General features: G+C 41.5%; 1 protein-coding gene across 2 annotated transcripts in view; it reads right to left on the reverse strand.

Moving 5' to 3' along the window:
• Positions 1–22742, reverse strand: part of MRTFB (myocardin related transcription factor B) — a 304268-nt gene that overhangs the window by 71387 nt on the left and 210139 nt on the right. For both annotated transcript variants that reach the window (XM_078663095.1, XM_078663094.1), the window contains 3 exons: positions 18844–18994; positions 16153–17142; positions 9357–9515 (listed from right to left, as the gene is read on the reverse strand). In XM_078663095.1, the coding sequence (XP_078519221.1) occupies positions 9357–9515; positions 16153–17142; positions 18844–18994 (1300 nt within the window). The remainder of the gene's footprint in view (positions 1–9356; positions 9516–16152; positions 17143–18843; positions 18995–22742) is intronic.

Here is a 22742-nt window from a genome sequence, read left to right on the forward strand (position 1 = left end):
CTTCCAATTTCGTGATCTTATCAATTATCAAACCATTACGATTGATGTACTGTTGAGCGCGGCTGCTCCTGGATAATCATTTCCTACAAAATATTGGTTTAGTTTAGGCGACATTAATAATGGCTGTCAACCATCCTCTCTCATACTCGGTAGCCATACTTTTTTACCCTTACGGGAGAATCTCCTCCGCTTTACTGGTAGACAATGTTGGGGAAGGTCTTTGAAAGCTTTTTATCATAGCTCTGACTTCTATAGAAAGATTGCACTGTAAGGCTCTAGGTGTGGAGGAACCCACGTTCCAAGGTGAGTGACTGAGGATTGCAAAGGATCATAGTGCCTAGTGCCAGTATTCGTAGGATATTATTTTACCACCAAGTGTCTTGCTTGAATAAACATAGAAGTTATCAAGCACCGTGGTTATTCAATGCCCATATTCATATTCTTCTTAATGCACCACAGATGCAAGGATTTGTATCCTTTCCTCTTCCAAATATTTCTAAAACAAAAAAATCCCATGCATGAGAAAAGTTTTCACCAGTTGAGGCTGCATCTCATATTCAAGTGGCAATGTATCTATCAAGGTACGCTTCACTCCACCAAGATGGTTCACTGTCTATCAGTGTTAAACCATGGTGTTCAATTGTCTTACTTTTGGTGATAACCATAGAACAAACCTTTTAAGCATTGAGCCTCTGGGAAAGGATGGCCATGTTTAACTTTCTTATCTAGTTAAAACTGATGGATGGATTGCAATAATAAAAAATAAGGACACAAAAAACAAATTGAAGGATGGAAAGACAATCCCTCTGGGAAACTTCCATCCCAACTTTTTTTAAGCGTTTCTGTGCCACCACACAAAGAAATCCATCTGATACCAGTCTTGGCCCCCTCCCCCCTCACCCTCCCCCCATTGAGGAGTTTAACTCACTCTTACACTTCCCCTATAGAAGGATCATGAGAGGTTCATCCATGCCATGGTTGGAATTTAAGCTTATAACTATTTTTAACTGTCAATGTGAATTTGTGTAAGAATCGTGGCTATGCCAGTGGACTGATTTCATAAGCAACCCATATACGCAAATAGAATAGCATAGACTTGTATGTGCTTCATGAGGAATTTGAAGAAAATATTATCTACCCAAGGATATACTCAGCGACACCAATGCCTCACAAACTGCATATTGACAGAAACAACAGTAAGGCCGGATGCTTGATCTTTCTTACCACCTGAGGAGCACCTGTGATGTTACAGAGAAGAGAGAGGCCCTTGCTTGTGCCCTGGTGATCCCTTTTATTTATATTATGCTTTTGTTGCCTGTGTTCACCTCAACGCATCTCTTAAAACAGCCACATCCAGCATCTTCTACCGGCAGCAGCAGAAGAGTCGGTCTTCTACCGGCAGCAGCAGAAGAGTCGGTGGTGGCGGGAACCAGGTTTGACCATGGCGCCACCATGGAAGTCTGTACCGAACTCACCGCAGGCCTATTAGTGGGTCTCTGAGGGCAGATGGGGTTGGGGACAGGACTGCCAGCAGTATTCTGAATGAGACCCTTGTTGTGTCATAGGCTCACAAAGGTGCACTGGAAGGAGCTGTCATCATACCTTCTGAGGGCTGCTATCTGCTGCCAAATCAAAGATGGTACAGGAAACTCAGGATGCACCCGGACTTTTTAAAGAATCAATTTGGATTATCAGCACTTTGAAAGGGTGGGATTTCTATCTTGATGCCCTTGGGTCTTGTCGTGGGACTCCGAGTGGTGGGATAGGATGAGTCCTGCTTCGTATTCCTGTGCTTGTGCCTGGACTTCAATTTAGGCTTCCCGGAAGACTTCAAGTGTTTACTAGAACTTTCTCAAAGATGGTCTCATGACTGGGAATGAGACCGTGTGCGAGGAGCAGTACCTAATCTACAACTGCAACCTCCTCTTTTGTTTGGTGATGTAAGAGTATCACCTCCCGATCTCAGATAACTTCGGGTGCATGAGGGCACAGTTGTCTCAAGTCTTGGGAGTCATGCCCGGAGCCTAATCACAAGGGACATGGCTCGTGCAGGCTTTTGACCGACATCTGCTTCTTGCAGTCATGGCCAGGAGTGAAGCCTGTCATTTTCCGTGGGGACATAATTAGGTAGCACGCTCTTCCAGAATTTTGAAATTGTCTGACGACTGACAAATTTGAGAGAGGAGATGTGGAGACGGGTTTGAAGCCGCGGAAAGAAAGGAATTGAAGTCAGTGCTCAAGTTTTCACTAATGAGCAGCTCCAACTTGTAACTTCTGGCGTGAAAATGAGTCAAAGGGGAGCTGCATGATGCCAAACACTGCAGGGCAGGAGCACTACTAAGAAAAATTACCGGATTCAGTCTGCACCTGGAGATAGTCTAATGGTGAGGAATCTGTAGTTAGAAGTATACACCAGAATTCCCTTGCAACAGGCTACTACTGAGAGACCAAATCTGCCATCTTTGCCCTTAAAGGCTAAGGGCCTGATTTAGATATGGTGGGCAGCCCGTTTCTCCATCGGGGAGATAAAGTAAATTCCTCTCTCGCCCTGACAGAGGTGACGCATGCCTAACTTAAAAATGGCCAACAAGCTGGGGGTCATTTCTAAAGCATTGGCAGGAACCGCCATCACGGCTGATCCTGTCAATGCTTTTTGAAGTTTGGTGCAAGGCTCCGTGAACATGACGGAACCTTTCACCAAACTGCTTTCTTTTTTTATTTTCAAAAAGAAAATCCCACAGTTGGATTTTCTTTTCGAAAATAGAAAAGACCATGCTCCTCTCCCATGGCAAGGAGCATTTAGCAGTTTTCACTGCCCGTTACTGCCAGGGTTTTGCTGGCGGTGATGAGCAGTGAAAACTGACCTCTAATTCCACGGGGGCAACAGAGGGTTTTAATCACAGCGGAGACAGAGTAGGCTCTGCCATACTTAAAATAAGGCCTGCCAACATCTAAATTTGATGCACAGGCCACATTCTTGGCAGTAAAGATACTTTGTCGCTGTTGCAATGGAATTAAATCAAGCCCTAAGTTTCCCATATTGGTAAAGCTGCATAAAACATTGTGAGGATATTCGGAGTTCATCTGCTCTTTTCCACAAAGATATGGAGCTTTCCTCTGTGATCATCACTACGCCTAATGTGTAGAATAGAGCATGCAGCTAATATTCTTATCACAGTTATACAGTTTTAAAAGTTCTTAGAAGTGGAAACTTTTTTGCACATTTATGATATCACAGGAACTGATGTTAACTGACATTTGACACCAACAACATAACAAGAGGTGGCTTCAATAAAATGATAAGAATGATCAAAATAAATGAAAAATCAATAAAAGAATACCAAAAACATCAGATAATAGTCACAAATGAAAAGTACACAAAGAATAAAATGTGCAGATATCCAGATGACATAAAAAACATTTATGTGCAGCATAAGGTTGCTGTGTACAGACCATCTGCTATGGTAGCACACTATTCATCACAGGAGGGCTTCATGCAGCTTCTTCAGCTCTTGGCTGCTATGAACACAGCTGAGGTCTGATCAAAATCACATGTGAGTTTTGTTTCCCGCCCTACTCTCCAGGTGTCTGACAGCTATGTGTGTGAGTTTCGCTCAATAAGAGTGAGGTCTCTGGATTAAACCACAGACAGGTTTAGTTAAGGCCTTTGAATAGGACACTAAAGCATGATTGCTGAAAGCACCTAACCTCCCAGGTGTGGGAGAAACTTCATCCGGCTCAGATGACACATGAATGGAAGATGAGATAAAGTAAGGCCATCCCTTGAACATATAATTAAGCCAAATCCCACCAGAAATAATTTTTCCAGTTTCTCGCACTTCTCAGAACAATGTACTTACCATCAAGTAATGCTGTTTCTAGACGATTCACTATCTAACCACATATTACTCTCCCCTTACAATATTCCCCAGGCATCAGCCTGGTTCTGGAAACTTACAATGAATGCTGCAGTGTGCTATTAGATGCCGCCCTGCGGCTCCACAACACTCTGGAAATGACAGAGCGGGTTGCATATAAGTGCAACTCACAAACAAAAAAGCAACAATTACGGGTATCAGTATGCAGAATTCTAACTTTTTAGATGTTACAAAGAGGCCACTCCACAGAATGGGAGGAATCTGTGGTTAAATAGAGTAGCCACCAGAAAGGGTATTACCAAAGGTAAGTAACTTATTCATCTGATGGAGAATCCAACTGCAGGTTCCTCACCTTTAGAACAGATACCAAAGCAGTACCTTCCAAAGGAGAAGGGTCTGTAGAGTAGACCCAGATCAAAAAGGATCGAACGGGTAAAAATGCCTTTCCTGTTCTCCGTGGCTGTCAAGGCAGTAGTGTTTTGTGAATATGTGCACTGACATCCACGTCGCAGTCAGGCAGATGTCAAGAACAGGCAATCCACAAGCCAACACAGTTTTAGCAGCTTCAGCACTGCTGCAATGGGCTCTCAGTCTTTCTGGAGGCTGTTTTTTGTCCGCTGTGTACCAGATCTTAATGACAAGGACCAGCAACATCTGAATAGCCTTCCCTTTTTTGCACTGGAGAACCACACAAAAAGCTGTTCGTGCACCAGATGGTCGTTAGTACGATTTATGTAAAAGCTTAAAGGTAAAGGATGAAGCCTCTACTCTTTTGAGGGATGATAAGGGGCTAACAATGCTGGAAGAGTAACAGATAGCTTAAAGTGGAAAGGAGTCACGACTTTAGGCAAGAAGACCATCCAAGTTCTCAGCACTTGTGTGTAAGGAAAAAGTTGGTGTAGGGTGGTTGAACCGACAGAGCCTGAAGTTCACTCACATGAAGAGGTGAAGTGATCACAATGAAGAAGACAGACTTTAAAGTCAAAAGATATATTGAGCCGTTGTGCATCGGCTCAAAACATGTACACATGAGAAACATCAAGGCCAAGTTAAGGTCCCACTGTGCCATCACAAATGTTTTGAAGGAAAACGTTTGTCAAACCAATATTAAACCGCATCACAAAATAAATAAATCCACATTTTGTATAGCGCACAATCACCCGTTAGGGTCTCTAGGCGCTGGGGGCCGTCGGGAAGATTAAGCAAGCTATTGCCCAGAGTCACATGGTGCTGGGCTAACCTGGCGCCGGAGCCGGGGATCGAACCGTGATCCCCAGATTCCAGCGTCAGTCGCCCTGGCCGCGGCGCCACACCTCTCCCACAACAGGGAAACAAAGACGATTGGTTCAGTAAATGTAAATAAATTGACAATGATCATTACCTGTGACCACAGCAAGACTTTGCTTGGTTAAAGGAAAAACAGGACATCTGACAAATTAGCTTGTAAGGGGTCTGTGTTATGGACTCCACACCCAGCCACAAATCTGTTCCTGAGCCTAGTGTAAATGGAGTTCATGGAATGAAACCTGAGGGTAACATCCACCACTTCAGATGGCAGATCAATGCAGTTAACTACCGCTACTCAATCTCTATTCATGGATATGAAGACTGCTTAGGCTCAGGTGAAGAAATCTGCCCTGCTGCCGTGAGAGAAAAACTCTCATATTAGGAGCCTAATGAGAGGACAGATGCTCATGTGCAGAGGTTCTGTGTACCACACTCTTCTGGCCCAATTCAGAGCCACAAGGTTGACTTGGGCCCGACTGTTTCTGATCTTCCATCTTTCTTCAGCACAAAGATCTACTGAGAGTGGCAACGTTCTCCTACTTATGAGTCCAAAACCCTCTTGATGGGTAATTTGGAGAGTAAAACTCGCACCTCTTGCCCAAGAACGGACAGATTTTCCTCTGCAATTTGCTCTGTTGTACGGGAAAGATTCACCAAAATAGTAAGAAAGTGCAAAGAACAGCCATCCTGGACAGTCTGAAATATCCACCTGTCAGACATGATGGAATGCTACAAGGGGTGAAAGTGATGGATCCTGCCTCATGCAGGGTGGTTGAGCGCTACTAATGGCAGCCTAAAGCAGACTGGTGGCTGTTGCTGCAGGGCATGGGTTGTTGGAAGACTGATGCACTTGGTGACTTACACATTGCCTGCCCAATCCACGTCCCTGGCCTTGAAAAGACTGGGGTGATTGCAGCAGGGGCTGAGAAGACTTACGCTGCATCTATGCAAGCTCCCTAGAATACCCTCTGAATTTCCGAAACTGGTGAGGAAGCTGTTTGGAAGGGGCTCAAAGACCCAGAGAATGTGCTGTGGCCTTACTTTCCTTGAAACATTCCAAAGCAGAATCAGCTTTTTACTTGCACAGTTGTAAGCCATCGAAATGCATATCCCTGAGAGAGGGCTGTACATCTCCCGAAAATCCTCTGGAGCGCACATATACATGGCAGTGGAGTGCCACACTGGTGTCAATTGCCCTTCCCAGACAATCAATAGTATCAAGGACATCACAAATCGCATATTGAATGCATCTTGACCATCCTGAATGGTTTGAGCCAGCGATGCCCTAAGGTATTCCAGGACTGCCAGCTAGATCTCCCATGTCATGTCCTAGAGGGTATGCTTAAATTTGCCTAAGAAACAAATTTCACTTGACCTCAATGCTGGACTAGCCAAAGAGAATATTAGTTTTCCAAATGCGACAATCCTCAGATTTCCCTATCCGAGAGAGTCATGGAGAATGAATTGGGGTTCACCCTGCTGGTTGAAACCTGAACCACCAGACTTTCAGCAGTAGGGGGTTTTAGTGAAGAAATCAGAGTTGCCATGAGCCTGTCTCTGATGTCTGGCCACCTGCCCATTCACAAGTGGGCAAGAACAGGGATTTGACCAAGAACCCATTAAAAGTAATTGAGGGCCTCATTGAACCAGGCAAGGGCTCAGATGTGGCTGGCCCATGTTGTAAAATTTCCTTTACAGCATTTGTTTTAATCTTCATGAATGGGAGATGTAGGTCCAGGACCTCATCTGCAGGTCGTATTACTACTGCAAATGAAGCACTCTCTTCTGCTGGAGGTCCAACCATCCTCTTGCAAGTCCATATAAAAATTATCATCATCATTATGAGGGGGTAAATTATCCCAATCCCACCGACTTCCTCTTCTCTGGGTGGTGGCAAGCTTTGCTCAGGATGTAAGCTGAAAATATAATGGAGCTTTGGGGGTTCATCCACTCCAGTAGGGGTATAAGATTGGAATCAGGCCGTCAGCCTATTTTGGTAATTTCTTAGTGCAAAATCAGCCTTGATCGTGCTGCATTCAGTTTGGGGGTCAGACATTGTAACCGGCACCATACCCTGCACTGGCACCAGCAGTGTTGGTGACACAGTAGACAATGCAGTGTCTGACACAGGTTGTGGGGCAGGAGTGGAAGTCAGTGCTACAGCAGATATGGATCCCCTGATGGATTAAATGGGGTCCCATGGCGGCGAGGATGGATCCACCATTGGTAACCCAACTGATGAACCTTGAGGATCCATGAGGCCTGAAGACTCGCAAGAGATGTGCCAAATATCGGCAACATGGAACCTTAAAAGGGTCGATCAGCTACCAATTCGCCAATGGCGCAGGTAGCTTGTGATGCACTGGGGTGAACAGAGTAATCAACTCTGCAAACTGCAGATCCAGAGCAGACCTATTGACATTGTGATGCTCTTGTGCCTTCTCTTTGGCTAGAGAGTGGTGGGATTGGTTGATTCCCGCATTGCCTTTTTCTGGTTACGTTTTGATGGTCACCTCTTGTGGGAGCTACCTCTAGAACGGAAGTGGATCCCTGCCCTTGACTTGGACCCAAAATGAGACTCAAGTGAGGACTAGGACTTCTTCATGTGTTTGATGACCTAGCGCATCGCCTCCCAATCCCGTATCTCCTTCGGTTGAATATGAGCGCATTTGTCATAAGTCTTCGAGTCGTGCCCCAAGCCCAAACACCAGAGAAACACCTCATTTTCTGTTTCATACAGTGTGACATGTTTTGAAAGCTGTACTTTTAGAATGGGAAGTCATACCCTAGCACACACAGTTTTCTTGTTTTAGGAGTTGTTGGAAGGCGACGAAATTATGAGTGCCACCCCAGATTCGTCTCAGAGAGCATGGAAAGAAAGAAACTGACATCAGCATGCAAGAGTGGGTCTTATAAGCATCTCCTCACTGTCATTTCTGGAATGGTGTGGAGCCAGCACAGCGTGCAAAGCGCCTCCTATCAGCAAGCAAGAGTATTGCTGAAAAGTTTCAAAATCCAGTCCGACTCCTTGGCAATAGTCTAAACATGAAGAATCTGCAGTTAAAAGTATCCATCAGAAACAACGTTTAACACAACAGCTGCTATTCAGTTTCAGACGATAAAAACACTCAATAGTTTAAGAAATGTTCACATTGTAACCTACTGTTTGTATAAAGCATCCTTCCCATTGTTGTTCTCTGCCCTGCTGCTCAGCCAACGTGTTAGGTCATTGGAATTTTGAGAGTGTTTGTGCTTGGGGGTGTGGTCAGTTGAAGTGTATGGGCTGAGCAGCAAGGAGGCTGCTCCTGGCGGGGCATTACATAGGAACTTACCCTCTTCCTGATAACTTTTAAATGAAGATATAACTTAAAGAATACACCTACAACAGTAATCTACGTGACCTGACTTTGCGGCTTCCTTCGTTTTAACAGTCCAATAAAACAGAGTGAGACTCTTATGGGTGAGTAGCTGCGCTATATAAACTCCTGATTGATGAAAATAGACTGAAACACATGCTGCACAGAAATGTAACCCGATAGACAGTTTTGAAAAAAGTGCTGTATGGAGTGTAAAGAGTGCTTATGGTTAAATTGTGCCAAAGGTTGCAGGTGATGGACATCAGCACTCATTTATGTGGGCCGGGACTAGTCTTTCATCCTCAATCTTTGACACAGAGCAAGAAAGAGAGTAAAAAGTGAAAGAGGGAGGAAGAGAAAATAAGGCAAAAATTGACAAAGGGAGAAAGCACAGCTGAAAAGTACCAGCAAGAGAGAGATAAAGAGCAAAACGTGCAGGGTGTTGGAAGAAAGAGGCATGGGGTGGAATCCAGTAGGGACAGCAATCACGACCTTTTGCAGTGCCAGCGACCGGCTTTTATGAAAAACGTGGTCCCCTGCACTTTTTATTTACTACACGAACTAAGCAGTGCTGTGTTCTGAGGCATTTCTTGCCCAGTGGAAAAGAAGAAGCCATGGCAAATGCAAACTTCTGTGCGTCTCGTGCTCATGTGAATTCAGTGCTGATTTTATAAAGGATTCTAGGAAGCTCACAACAAGGTAACAGCAACCAAATGGACTAATGAAAAGATGACCATGGTAGAGAAGCATAGCTACCATGGAGCACACATCAATGTATTGTATATCAACCCAAGGCCTTTTCACCTTTTTTAAGAGCAGCATCGTACATACAGACCTTTCTGCCTTGCGGAGCCTGGTTGAGCACGTGTTGGCCAAACGCGTCTTGTGTTGAGGGCTGGGCCTGAATCTGAGATGCAGTAGTCTGGACCTGGCCTGAAGAAGAGGCAGAAGCCGATGTCTGTGTTTGAGTCTGAATTCCTCTATTAGCCTGAGCCTGTATTACAAACAATAGAACTGTTAGGTTGAAGGTATCACTTCTGTGTTATTTTTCCTTTAGAATATTGATGCTTTGATTTGACAGGCAAAAACAGCATACATTTGTAACATTTCATAAGCTTTCAGGACCACACTGTCAACCATTTACTGATGAAACATTCAACATCAGAGACCAGCCAGATCAATACAACCAGCGATATGTTTTTCAGTTACGGGAAAGATTTCCTCATATTAGCGATTAGGCACATTAGTGAATATGAACAAATAAAATGGAAAATGTTTTGGATCATTTCTCGAAGATAATCTTTATTTTGGTTTTGGTGGAAATCAGCACTCACCCACCACCTGAGCAGAGAACCTCTAGTTATGAGATATGATAAACTTTGTTGCTTGTGACCGAAGCAGAGGGCAGCCTGCTAGGATCCACTGTCTGCCTTTCCTGTTCATAGGTTTCAGAGGAGTTCATACAGATATACCCTACTTAAATGAGGTTAGCCTGTTTAGAAAATAAGGAAAGTCAATTCTAAAATCGCAGCTAAAACTGAGTAATCCGGATTAAAGGAAATCCTCTGTATTTACATTTCATGTGCGAGTGCTCAAACCATACATGTGGCCCACTAATAAAATGCGGTGGTATTGCAGCCAGACGAGTTGGCAAAGAGTCGTCTTTCCTAGATATTAATAAGTTCACTTAGGGACACCCGTTTTGCATGTTTGTATGTTGCTTGAATTCCGCCATCTTGTTTCAGTGAGAAGGGATGAGAACAGCGACAGACGACATGTTATGAGATTCAGAATTGCTCCCATTCTGCTACGTAATGACATCACTCTATCGGAATACTCTCGGCAAGGAAGAGTCTCCATTGGTTGCCCATCCCTTTCAGAGTCTCTTTTAAACTTCTCTGTCTTACCTACAGCGCCCTGAGGGCAGGCCCGATTGATGCCTTGGGTTCTTTGCTCTCTAGGTATGTTCCAACCAGATGTCTTCGCTCGTTAGAGCTTAATCAACTGGTAGTCCCACGCGCTAAGATGGCAAGATGGGGGAGCAAGGCCTTCTCCATCCTTGCACCTCAACTTTGGAACACTCTTCCCTTGGAGATCAAATTACAGCCCTCACTTGATCTTTTCAAGAAAGCTCTGAAAACTTGGTGTTTTTCCAAAGCCTATCAGTGAGCTCGTGTCTCTGTCTGCCCGCAGCTAATTTTTTGAGTTAGGCGCCTTGACGCCCACTGGGCATAGTAGCGCGTGAATAAATTACATTTCATTCATTCATTCATTAGGACAGCTCAGCCAGCTGATTCCAGTGGCGAGCAACAAGCAGTACATTCATACGTTCAATTTGATTTCAAATCTAGGGAAAGCTCAAAATTTAGGGTTGAAGTATTTTTTTTTTAGCCCTGGAGAGCTTCGTGAAGGACCATTATACTCTGAAGGGAATCCTTCAGTGAGCTGGCAGCGAAAGCACGGGCATGACTACATTGCATGCCAGCTTGTGAGCTGGCAGGGTACTGAAGACAGATGGTCGACTGTCACGACCCGCTCACTGCTAAAAACAGAAGGTGAAGGCTATTAGCAGGAGTAAAAATGGCACCAACTTCTCCATCGAATAGGGCAGTCTTCTACAGTAAAACATACTTTTATGTTTTAATTGAAAGAGAGCACCATGTTAAAATGCTGATGTCTAATGAAACAAGCACCTGCAATGCAATAGGTCTCGGATTTACGCGAGTTTGAGCTATTGGCATTGTAAATGACAATGCTTTTTTATTCATGTTCTGGTTTTTAAAACATAAATAGAAGGCATTGTCATTTATAATTTCAATACCTTAAATTCTCGCAAATGAGAGACCTATTGCATTCTAAATGCTTGAAGGCATCGCTCAGTTGCCCCCTTCGGTCTCCCACGAAGAGCTCCCCGTTTGCTATGAGTTAAATAAACAAGCCAGTGGTCATAACTGCGCAAGAGTGACCCACCTTCCCTGCTGCAGTAAGATAAACTCATTAAAGAAAATAGTGCTTACAGACTAAAGAAGACATACCGTGTAACAACCGAAGTAAAAGGGCCAGTTCTCATGGGAGGTTACAAATGAAGACAAGGCAGTAATAAGGAGGGACTAACAGGCCTAATAACGAATCAGAAGCCAGCATTTACAAAAGCACAATGACACAAACCTATGACAAATATGGGCGAAGAGTGGGCTGGGCTTCAAGTACATACTACAATATAGCATGCCTCGCAGAGCAGCACGTGCTCTGCCCAGGCTCGACCAAAAAAGTGGTGCACATGTACAGCAAAGTCGTATCAAAATGAGGAAATCGTGTAACCGTCGGGAACAAAAACGCAAGCATTTACATATAAAACAAATGTTCCAACCTGTGAAGGAATTTTGCCCAGTAAGATCAAAAATCACATACCTTCAATTGGCCCCTAAAAGGAATAATTTCCCTCTTAGGGTCTTATTTACAAGTGGAGATGAGGGGTGGAGAATATTGTGTATTATTGCAAGCAACTCACAAAGTGGCCCTTAGACGAAAAATCCATCATTTATGCAATCTGTGAAGTTCTATTGTCTCCAGTTCTACCAAGTGCCACTCAAAAATACTTCACAGGAGAAAATAATTTTTCTTATTTACACATAAATATCTTCATTATGAAAAACCCAGAGCACCTAAGGGCAAACAGAACGATTGATCCATTTATTACTTGCAAAAGATTTCGTATTGGGCCCCATTGTCAAATAGCAACCAAAAAGAGTAAAACTGATTATGTGCTAAGTAGTTGTCCTATTGTAGGTTCCTCTATCTCGGAAGTCAAATGAGGAATTACCTATTGTGGTCCCCCAGCTACAAGCCATTCCTTTACTGCTCATATTTTTTGTACATAACGCAGAACTCAAACTTTATAATGCAAATTCCTTTGGCTAGGGGATCAGACCTGAAAATGAGCTGAGTCCTAGTTTCTTTACTGAATCCTCAATTGTTTTAAGTGAAATGTTCCCCGGTAGAGTAAGTAACTCTGTATAGAAACTATAAGTGTGTACGCTATAAGTGTATCAAAATAAGAATTTTCCTCACTTGACCCAAACCTGCTTCTCAAATACAAATTAGTAACCAACTCACCAGGGCTTAGGAGAACTACAGTACACTGCGTGTCAGTTCAGCTCAACTAAAAAACTACAGCACGAGCGATTGCCAGTGTCTAAGATTAATTTAAGCATTCCATCACCCAGTTTTGTATGTCCGAAGTGTGATGGGTATGCCCAGACGTGGGCCCCTGTGCCACTGGAACCAAGCTATACCTGGCTAAGCCGTAACATGGGCAAAACCGTTTTTTGGGTTCTTGTTTTTTGGTTCAGGGAGGACTTGGCCAGGCAGTTCATGCTGAACTGTTCCCACTGGATGGAGCACTGGTAAAGACCATTTGCATATGGCTGGGTCAAATCCACTATATTTATTAAAATATAATTAAATTACTTTTAATTATTCTATACATTCCTTTCAATAATTATTACTACATAATAAAAAAACTTTAGAATTTTTTTTTTTAATTAAATGTATTAAAAAAAAAAATATTGATTTTTAAATGAGTTGCTAAAGCTGTAGCATTTAAATGTTATTCTATATTTAGATGGAATATTAAAGTACATCGACAAATGCTTAACATAAAAATACGTTTACTAATTTTATTTTAAGTTAAATAAACTTTTTTACTTGTCACTATTTTTTACTATAGCAAGACTCTGGTTCGGTCAGAAATTTTCATATGGTAAAATGGTAAAATATAGGGAAAAATACAAAAAGTTTATTAAACTTGGAAAAAGGTATCAGAAATATGTTTATGTTATTAATTGTTGTTTCATTTTATATATTTATTTTAAATGTAGAACACAGGAACAAAATGATACATCACAATTTAGTTATTTTGAATACAAATTTAATTAATGTAAATTTAAACTGAATAAAAAATATTTTTCTGAAGTTTAATTAAAAAAGATACCACCTCAAGTAAAAAAAATATTTGCATTATTAGTTATTAAAAGTGAGGTATAGAATTCATTAAAAGTGCACTAATGATATTTTAATATAAAGAAATGTTAAAATGTTTACATTAAAAAAGTGTTAAATATTTAATAACAAATACATAATCTTTATTTTGAGATTATGTAAACATTAAATTATATTATTTTAATTTTTAACTATTTTAAATAGCTTAACTGAACATTATTTTCTAAGGGGATTTATTTTAGCGGTTATTTATATGTGGTGCTGGATTTACTTGTGTTTCTTTTTTGACAGTAGCAACTTACACTCGCAAATTTGGTTCCACTGCTCCTTCAAGGGGTAGAAGACACACAATGTAAGTTTAGATTTTTGAGTAAATTTGCACAATCATATTTTGTGAACAGCCCAAAGTAGTAAAGTTACTCATTAATAAGAAGAAACAAACACAGGTAAATTACTCACAAGTTTAATTGCCCTTTGTGAATGGCCTCAAAAGTCTTTCCAAATTGGAAGATTCTACGTCTGCAGAGCCAAGAGCATAAACTTTAATTTCCCTGTTGAATGTGCTTAGGAATTCCAAACTGGAAACAGAGGTTTATGAATCAATCAAAAAGGCAAAAAACATACATAAAACAATTTAGGCCTCATTACGATGAGACACAGAAAGCCTCCAACTACAGGTCGGAGGCTTTCAGAGTATCATCGTGGGTTTCACTTTCGACCGCTGCATTAAGATGCAGGTGGTCGAACGTGAAACCGGACTGTCATTCCGGCTGGATTCCAACAGGCTCAAGGAACCGTCGGTCAGTCGGAGGCCTCACTGTAATCCCTATGAATGGCGTTTCTGCCGTGTGGATTACGATATCGGTTTGGAAAAAATGTAGGAAATGGACTTTGTGGGCCCCTATTAGGGCACCCTTCACCCTGCGGCCTCGGTTGGAGGCCAAGGGGCGACCATACTCCCTGCACCGCGTAGCAGACACCTTAAGGTGCCTGCCACGCGGTGCAGGGAAAGGTTCCTGCCACAAGGTGCAGGGATGAACAGATTCTCCCATTTCTCTCTGGGATCTTATGCTATGACCAGGTTACAGCCGCAGCACAAGCTTCATAGAGAAATCGGAGTATGAGACACACCATGTGTGGTCGCATTGTAATGCCGCAGTCGGGACCGCCGACAGGAGGTAGGTCAGTCCCGATTTCGCAATGGTCAGCCCGACATCATACGCAGGCCCTAAGTTATTATTGAATGTAAACTTAGTTGAATTGTTTCAAGGATGAAGAGTTGGGACTTTAAAATGGCAGTGGTATCTACCGGATTGGCATTTTAAAAGGAGACAATGGACATGATAATAAAATTAAACTGTTAAAAAATTGAAAAAGCTGAATGTTGCATAATCAGAAAAGTTAAGTATAAGGTGGCAGTAATGAACTGGGTTGTTAAGACCAAAAAATGCACAGTGATATCTGAGAAGACAGAGAAGTAAATACTTCAGTACAACCATGCTATCTGTCCATTTAGTGTTGGTTCACTGTAGGCCCCGATTTCATTTTGCCTCTATGGTAAACCGACTGGAGTATGGCACAATATCCAAGTTGCCAAAAAGTACATTTCAGATTCAAATCCAGCAGGCTTAGTTGTGCTGAAAACCACATTTAGTTCAAAGGTCACCCACTAATCTCATAATATTGCGTGCTAAGAGGCGTGTTCATGTTAACTGCACCTTATTCTCTTTAAGCAAAATGTCGATTACCTTTTAAGACACTTAGCAAAGTGGCATCATGAAAACAAAACAGCCACAATAAAGAAACGCCATCATGATGTATCCAAAATGAGATGCAAACATACAAGCTTTTTAGGGAAAGGGAATTCAATCTACAAAAAATAAAGAAGGTTGACCAATGTAAACCTTGCCGGCTTTTGAAAATAGCGAAATATCCTTAATTTAAGAAAAGGATTGTAAATTGATTTAAGCAAAAGGGTAAAGGAAGGTATAGAGAGGTTTACTAAAGGTAAGTTTAAACAGTCAGAGGTAGCAGCAGGTGTAGTGGTAGATATGGAGGTACATATAGATGCAAATATATGATAAGGGTTAGAGAAGAGCTAGGTGTAAAGTAAGCTATAACGGTGCAAATATAGAAGTAGATACAGAGGCAGAGTTAGACATAGCATTAGAGTAGGTGCAGGCATTAGAATTGACCCCTTATTTTTCATCATAATTGCATTTCATTTTTATAGATTATTAATATCAGCCTACTATTAAATCTCTTTGAATTCGTACGAATTACTTTATTCTGTGTTCTCCATTTTGCATTTCTTAATCACCAATTTCTTCTTTTTCACTTATATTCCACGAAGTACCTTCACTTTACCATGGAGCATAACTGCATTTAAATAACTACGCTAATTCTTAAATTCTGGCAATGCTAAACGTCAACAGAGAAACAACAAAAGTAATAGAGCCTGAAATATGAATGAAGCTAAGGCCATTTTGTGGACATTTAGTTTACTACTACAATATATTAAAGAAAAGAAGGTGCATAACCTACTAAGGATATTTATGTCCAGAGGCACTCTAAAACGTTGTCATTGCATACTATCAACACAATAGTAATTACAAAGACTTCACACTGACCATTGAAAGCTGCATTTGGTTGGTTGCATTGGTAGCGTGGATCGAAACTGGTAGAATCAACTGAGTTGCTTGGGTGGTTAGCATAGCTGGAGGTTGAGGGACTACTGCAGCTGGTGGCTGTCTCTGGGGGCTCAGGAAAAACTGTGGGAGTATATTCTGTTGTGTGTTTTTGGCTAATGATCCTTCTTGCTTGATTACCACAGCCTTTGTGGCAACTGGGCTCTGACTGTTTCCAGATCCTGCAGCTTGTCCCAAAGACTGACTGTTCGATGACATCAGTTGCCTGGAATTGGAGCAGTCAGTTATTAAATTCTCATCTTTGACAACAATGCTGAAGGGAGTCTGATCCATATGAATCACAGGCATAGATGATGACTGCTGCTGATTCCGTTTTTCTACCTCCAGCTGCATCTTCAGCACTTCCACAAGTTTCTGCTCCTGCTCCAGTTTGCGTTTCAGTTCTTCAATCTGTTTTTCCTTTTCTTGTAACTTACGGTCTTTTTCTGCAGAATCCAGATCCATGCTCACCAAGCTAACGCTAGTACTCGAACTATCTTCATTAATGTTCAATCTGAAGGGGGACGTGCTTATAAACTGTGATGGAGACATCATGGTCATAATTTCTGTGAAAGTATCAGTTATGTTAGTGTCATCGGTGCCTTGGCTGGACTGCTCTGAAGGAGTTGGAGACATGGGAAGAGGTGAGCCTGTTCTGTCAGTGTGTCCTTGACTGTTACCAGTTCCAGTAGAAAGCCCTTCGGGAGAAGTGTTGTGCATGGAGTTGACCAAACATGTGGTTAAAGCACCCGACACCGTAATTTCTCCTGTGTTATTGATGGTCACTGTTGAGGTTGTTGTATTGGTGTTATTGTTGTTCATGACATTATTGTTGTTAATTTCTTGGTATGGCTTCAAGCGTTCAATAAGATCTGTTTTCGTGCCGGACACAGTTAGGCCCCTTAATTTTAGCTCCATCTTCAGTTCTGCAACCTAGAAAATAGAACATATTTGTTTTTGTTCAACAGAATTAAAACAGCATTCTAAAGTGAAGTGGAGAAAAACTGAAAAAAAATATTTGATTTCCATTCTTTACATAGTGCAATGCACCCACAAGGTGCATGTGCTTTTTTTTTGTTGAAGACACATATGGCAATGATAGATCTGGGTTTCACACTTCACTAGGCATATGTAAAGAATAAAAAATATGAATTACATTAAAGTATATTATTCAATCACAGCGGTCAAGATATGATCAGCATTGGGTAGAACAGTGGTTCTTAATATGTGCTCTGTGGACCCTAGGGAGTCCGAGGACGGCCCTCTCAGTGGGGTCTGCAAGTGTTTTACAAAATTAAATAATACTAAAATTAATAAGTTCAAATTAATAAAGTTAAAAAAAGAAAGCAAAATCGAAAATTGTAAAACCTTTTCTATATATGATTTTAAATTAAACAAAATATTTTAATATTTGTCCATTGTTTTGAGGTTCAAATCCTAGAAATTGCTTAGGCCCGGGGTCACTGGTTTCCAATAATTCTGAGCACACTGGAAATTACAGATCAGGTTGACCGAGATGGGGGGGAAATTTAGGTTTCCGTCTTGAGGCAGGCCTCGGGCAGTGATTTGCTGCTGTACTTAGAGTGGAGTGGGACTGCAAGAATAGGAAGATTTGCATATGAATGTTGTTAGTGATGGGCCATTATAAAGTAGCTCACTCTTGCTCATGTTTTTAATATTTAAAGCAAATCACCTAAGCCCCCGGGAGGCTGCCCCCCAGTTTGCAGACCTCTGCTGCATAGGGTGACCAGACATTCCGGATTTCCCAAGACAGTCCTGGTTTTCACAGGACTGCCCTTGGTGTTCCCGTGCATTTTCTCAATTTTAAATACATAGACTGTTTTTTGGGGCAAAGGTCTAGTTATCCTAAAAATCAGAATTGAAGTGTAGAGCTCATTTCAGGTCCCTCTAAAGTCTCTAACATATTAATGTATCTTTTTCGTTCACACAGCACACGAGGTCACATGCATGCTCTCAGCAGAGGGAGACAGTGTGGAGTGGACAAGGATGCAGGGGGCATAGGTTGGAGGTCCTGCCAATGGTAATGTTCGCAAATGTAGCCTTGTAAATGAAGACTTTAAAAAAACATACGTTAGAACGGTTTTTAATATTTGAAAGTCACTGCCAGCTATTGTTGGTGTAGACATATATATACACACACAGACAAATGCAAGCACACACACACACAGCAACCGGAATTATGCAATTCTACAGTCTTGATGTTTTACTCATAAATATGGATTTATTCCATATGCCCCATAATCCATTATCGGTTGCAATAGTTGCATTATTTTCAGATTTTACCCCCACAATTATTTCTAACTAAAACTACAAAAAAGTTACTAAACATTGCCGCACAGTATAAAGCCCTTTACAAAATCTTACTAGTCACTATTCAATCGCCCATTGCTGTATTTGAGTGTTAAATTGATACTAGTGAGGTGAAACTTTTTCCCAGACAGTCCTAGCATGTGTAGAGAAGAATAAATATTGCCTTGATACTGTTACAAAATGTGCTGCACTGATCAATATAAATCTTTAGTCTTACTTCTATGCCTGACCCGTCAAGGTTTTTCTTTCTCAAAATCTGGTCACCTTAAATCTGCCTAGCATGCTTCCTGGGGGTTGTGTTACCTTCATGTCATCCAGGTTGGAAGGCAAAGGTCCAGGTTTTCTGGCTGGTACATTATTCTGTTTGTTTGAGTTGTTCATCACTGCAGATGTGTTGTTGCTTGAAACAATATGCGTTGTGTTCACATTCCCGTTGAGTTTGTCATTCAGTGTCCTTCAAAAGCAGAAGAAAAAAGAGTAAACGATAGATGTCATAACACTCCAAATACAATTAGCAGCTGGGATGTCATCGGTACATTACAAAGCATTACATGAAAGAATGTTCAACACGGAAATTTCACAGTCTGGCGACCTAATACCCTCGTTGTTGATCCTTGAAGAATTTTATGATAGCAAACAATCAGACCACACTGACTGGAGGAAACACCTGCCTCCTCCTGTCTATGTTTGGTAAACAACCTTTACAACGAAACTTTTACAACGCACTACCATTACAACGCGGTCATTACAACGCAAACCAATACAACGCATTGCGCTGGGGGGCGCTCTAGGATAGGGAATACGTTTAATTTACTATCCAACACCTTCCCTAGTGTCCACGGGGACTGGAGTTGGAATAGTAAATTAAACTGTTCACTATCCAACACCCAAAAGCACTATGCGTTGTAATGGATTGCGATGTAAAAACCGCGTTGTAAAGGCAGGCATTGTTATAGCCTGCGTTGTAACGTCATACATCCCTATGTTTCCCTGCCTCAGTTAAAGGTGGCGAATCAGCTTGATTTTCATTGCAGGAGCTTCACCTGGCTCTGTTGTCGAGAGCTATTAGCCAGCAGCCCATCCCACCATAGGTCTGCTGGCTATTCAGCGTCGAAAGGCCAAAATTATTTTGAGTAGGCCTTCGTACACTAATTCTTCCTCAAGATGGTTGCAAACAGGATAAAAGTAGACATTTCTCGATATGCCTGGATTTAATACCCTGTGCCCGGGGGGTCATTTCTTAATAGGTTTTCAGAAACAAGCCTCTTATTATCGCATTTATTTTTCTAAAGAATTAATGCAAAGAAAGATACTGAAATTTTTACTGAAAGGTCTTCCACCATGGTGGCATGAGACATTTTAGTAAATAAATTCCTGGCAGAGCAGCACAGAACTCTAATAGCCTGAATACCATCTTGCTGGGCAGGATTACTCCGTCACAAATGTGATGATATCTTGTCCGCCAAATTCCAATCCATTATATCCAATGGATATTAAGATACAGCTAATGGGGTATCTGTCACGTTTGTGATGGAGTATTTTATCCGCCAAGATCGTAATCAGGCACTAAATTTAGTGAGACCCCCTCCTCGACCATAGGGGGTTTGGGCGTTTCTGGTAAATTTAAAACAACCCCTTCAGATTCCAGATCATCTTCAAAGCCAATAGAGGATAACGTTACAGAAGTAAACCACGCTTTTAGTGATTGTGTACATATTTCATATTCCCTCCTGTAGCAGTCTTTGACTATGGGATTTCAGCCTAGTCTCAAACCTTACACAGAAACAGTAAAAACAGACATTTTTCTCTAAAAAATAATATGATATTCAGTCTGTATCAGATTACAGAAGCTTTTGTCAGCCAAAGACCAACATCTATCAATTACATATGCGTTTCACCCAACTTGGAACTTTTTTATGCAATATAGTTGCTATGCTTCAGAATAAAGAAGTTTGAATGGTTACATTTCAGTTAAATACACTCAGTTTCCTCAGGCGAGTATATGCAAATTATTAATTAGACTAAGGTTAAAATCTAGCATACATCTATTTGCTTTGCAGTTTCGAACTTCTGCCACAGTAGCATCACCTGAACACTATGCTTTCCACTTTGGAACAGAACATTATTTTCCATGCTATAGTTCGCAAATAAGCCTCTAAACGGGTCGAGCAATGGTTCACAGTGCTTAATTTATAAAAAATATAAGTGCCAGGGCTCAAGGTGTACTGCTGCAGGCAGCACCACCCACTACTCCAGCCACCGATGACGAATAACAGAGCCAGCATTACTTTCTACCCATCACACTTAAACAAGTGGGAAAAGTTTGGACTATTGCAGGCCATTTCAAGCTGTCGGGATAGCCTAGAAGTGCGAGCTTTATTAATTTTGAATAAACTGAATTGTTAAACACTTGTGTTGCGGTAGAAAAATAGGCTGAGAGCACTGGCATGTGGTGTACTCTCAAAAACAAGTGCTGGTGTTTAAAAGTAAGTGCTGAAAACCAAATCACTAGGACAAATTAAGCACTTTTCCAGGCATTTACAAATAGCTAACATTCCCAAAACACACTTTGGAAATGCTGGCATGAATCACAGAAGGGATGGGAATTAAGGCCTTTTTACATATACAAAGTTTAAGGCCCTCATTAAAAGTCCAAGTGCTGAGCAAACAAACGTCTACACATATAACATAATTCCGAGTTGTATTATAATTATCACTTCCTTGCAGTTTTCTGCCAATAAATCCTAACAGGTCAAACCTGCTGAAATTTGTTAGAGGAAAAGACCTGGAAAAAATGGTAAAACATGCCTAATAAAAAATTTGGAAAAGGGGGTGTTTACAACTCATTGTAAATACCTCACCCTGGGGTAATGCTATTTATCAAAAGTTCGTAAATAAAACACGCTAATCCACCCAGCTTGTCATGAGGCTCTAAGAGGAGACTTGATGAGAATGGAAAAGTACAAACATGAGTTGCCTTCAGATGCCTGAAGCAAGAATTTCCCTTCATTGCTTGTTACTGTTCAAATGTGATGGCCAATTACCAGTTTATCAGAATCATTTTGACACAGAAAGCTTTAGAGAAAACACAATACATGTAGCATAACAAGCATTGGCACTGCCAATCGATCTCACTTAGCTTTACGTATAAGTGAAAGAGACTGGCATTTTCAATGCTTGTTTATAGTATGTATGTATGTATGCAGTATTTTTACAGTGCGGCCCTCGCCAAAAGGCAGCAGAGTGATGTTATGTGTCATAGGCATGCATAAAGTAAACACATTTTAGGAGAAGTAGCTGGTTTGTGGACGGTTAATGCATTGTGATGTAGTGGTCTTTAAAGATGGCGCAACATCAAATGTTCCTGAATTGGAGCAATGTTAGGGTGGTCCTGATACAAACGGGAATGTTATTCCAGATCCTGGGTGCATAAATAGAAAGGGCCTAAAGCCTTGTTTTTTATTTCTTATCCTTCCTAGGTGGCAGTCTGATGGTTTACAGACTGTAGGAGTGCCGCAAACCACAAGAGATGGTGAGTTTCAAGATAGACGAGAGTGGAAGTCATGATGGCTTTGTAAGTGATGCAGCTGGTTTTGAAGATGGTGTAGGCCAGCAAAGGGAGCCAAGGGAGTTCCACCAAGATGGGAGTGTTATGATATTATTTCTTCAGGCCCTGAATGAGACATGCTGCAGCATGCAGAATGCCCTTATGGGGTGCCGGTGAGAAGGCCATGGAACAGGGCGTTAACACCATCCTAATACGAGGGCTTGAACAATAATTATGAAGACTTTTTTTGTGGAAGAAACGAGTTCACTGTCTTTAGAAAAGAGAGCAGGTACCAGGACATTTTTGGTTTTTTTTTGGCAATGTGTTTCTTGATAGCGAAGCTGATGTCCAGGGCCAATTCAAGTAATTTGGCATTTAGTGAAATTTGGGGTTTGAAATCATCAAGGTTCACGTCAGTGAACAAGGATTATAATGTTTTCTGTTCGTGGTTTTTGGCAAAAAACAGGAATTCTGTCCCTTTCAAGATCAATGTTGCATCCTTCACATTTCTGCTGCAGGTTTTCTAGTCAGCAGTAGGTGGCACTAAGAGGCAGCAAACTGGGGTATTTAAACATTGTTCTGTCTGCAATGCTGCGTTCAGAAGAGGAAGAGTGACAAATCTACCAATGGTAAAACAAAAAAGCTTATGTGGGTG

The sequence above is a fragment of the Lissotriton helveticus genome, chromosome 10 (genome assembly GCF_964261635.1).
Source record: "Lissotriton helveticus chromosome 10, aLisHel1.1, whole genome shotgun sequence".
Taxonomy (NCBI): Eukaryota; Metazoa; Chordata; class Amphibia; order Caudata; family Salamandridae; genus Lissotriton; species Lissotriton helveticus.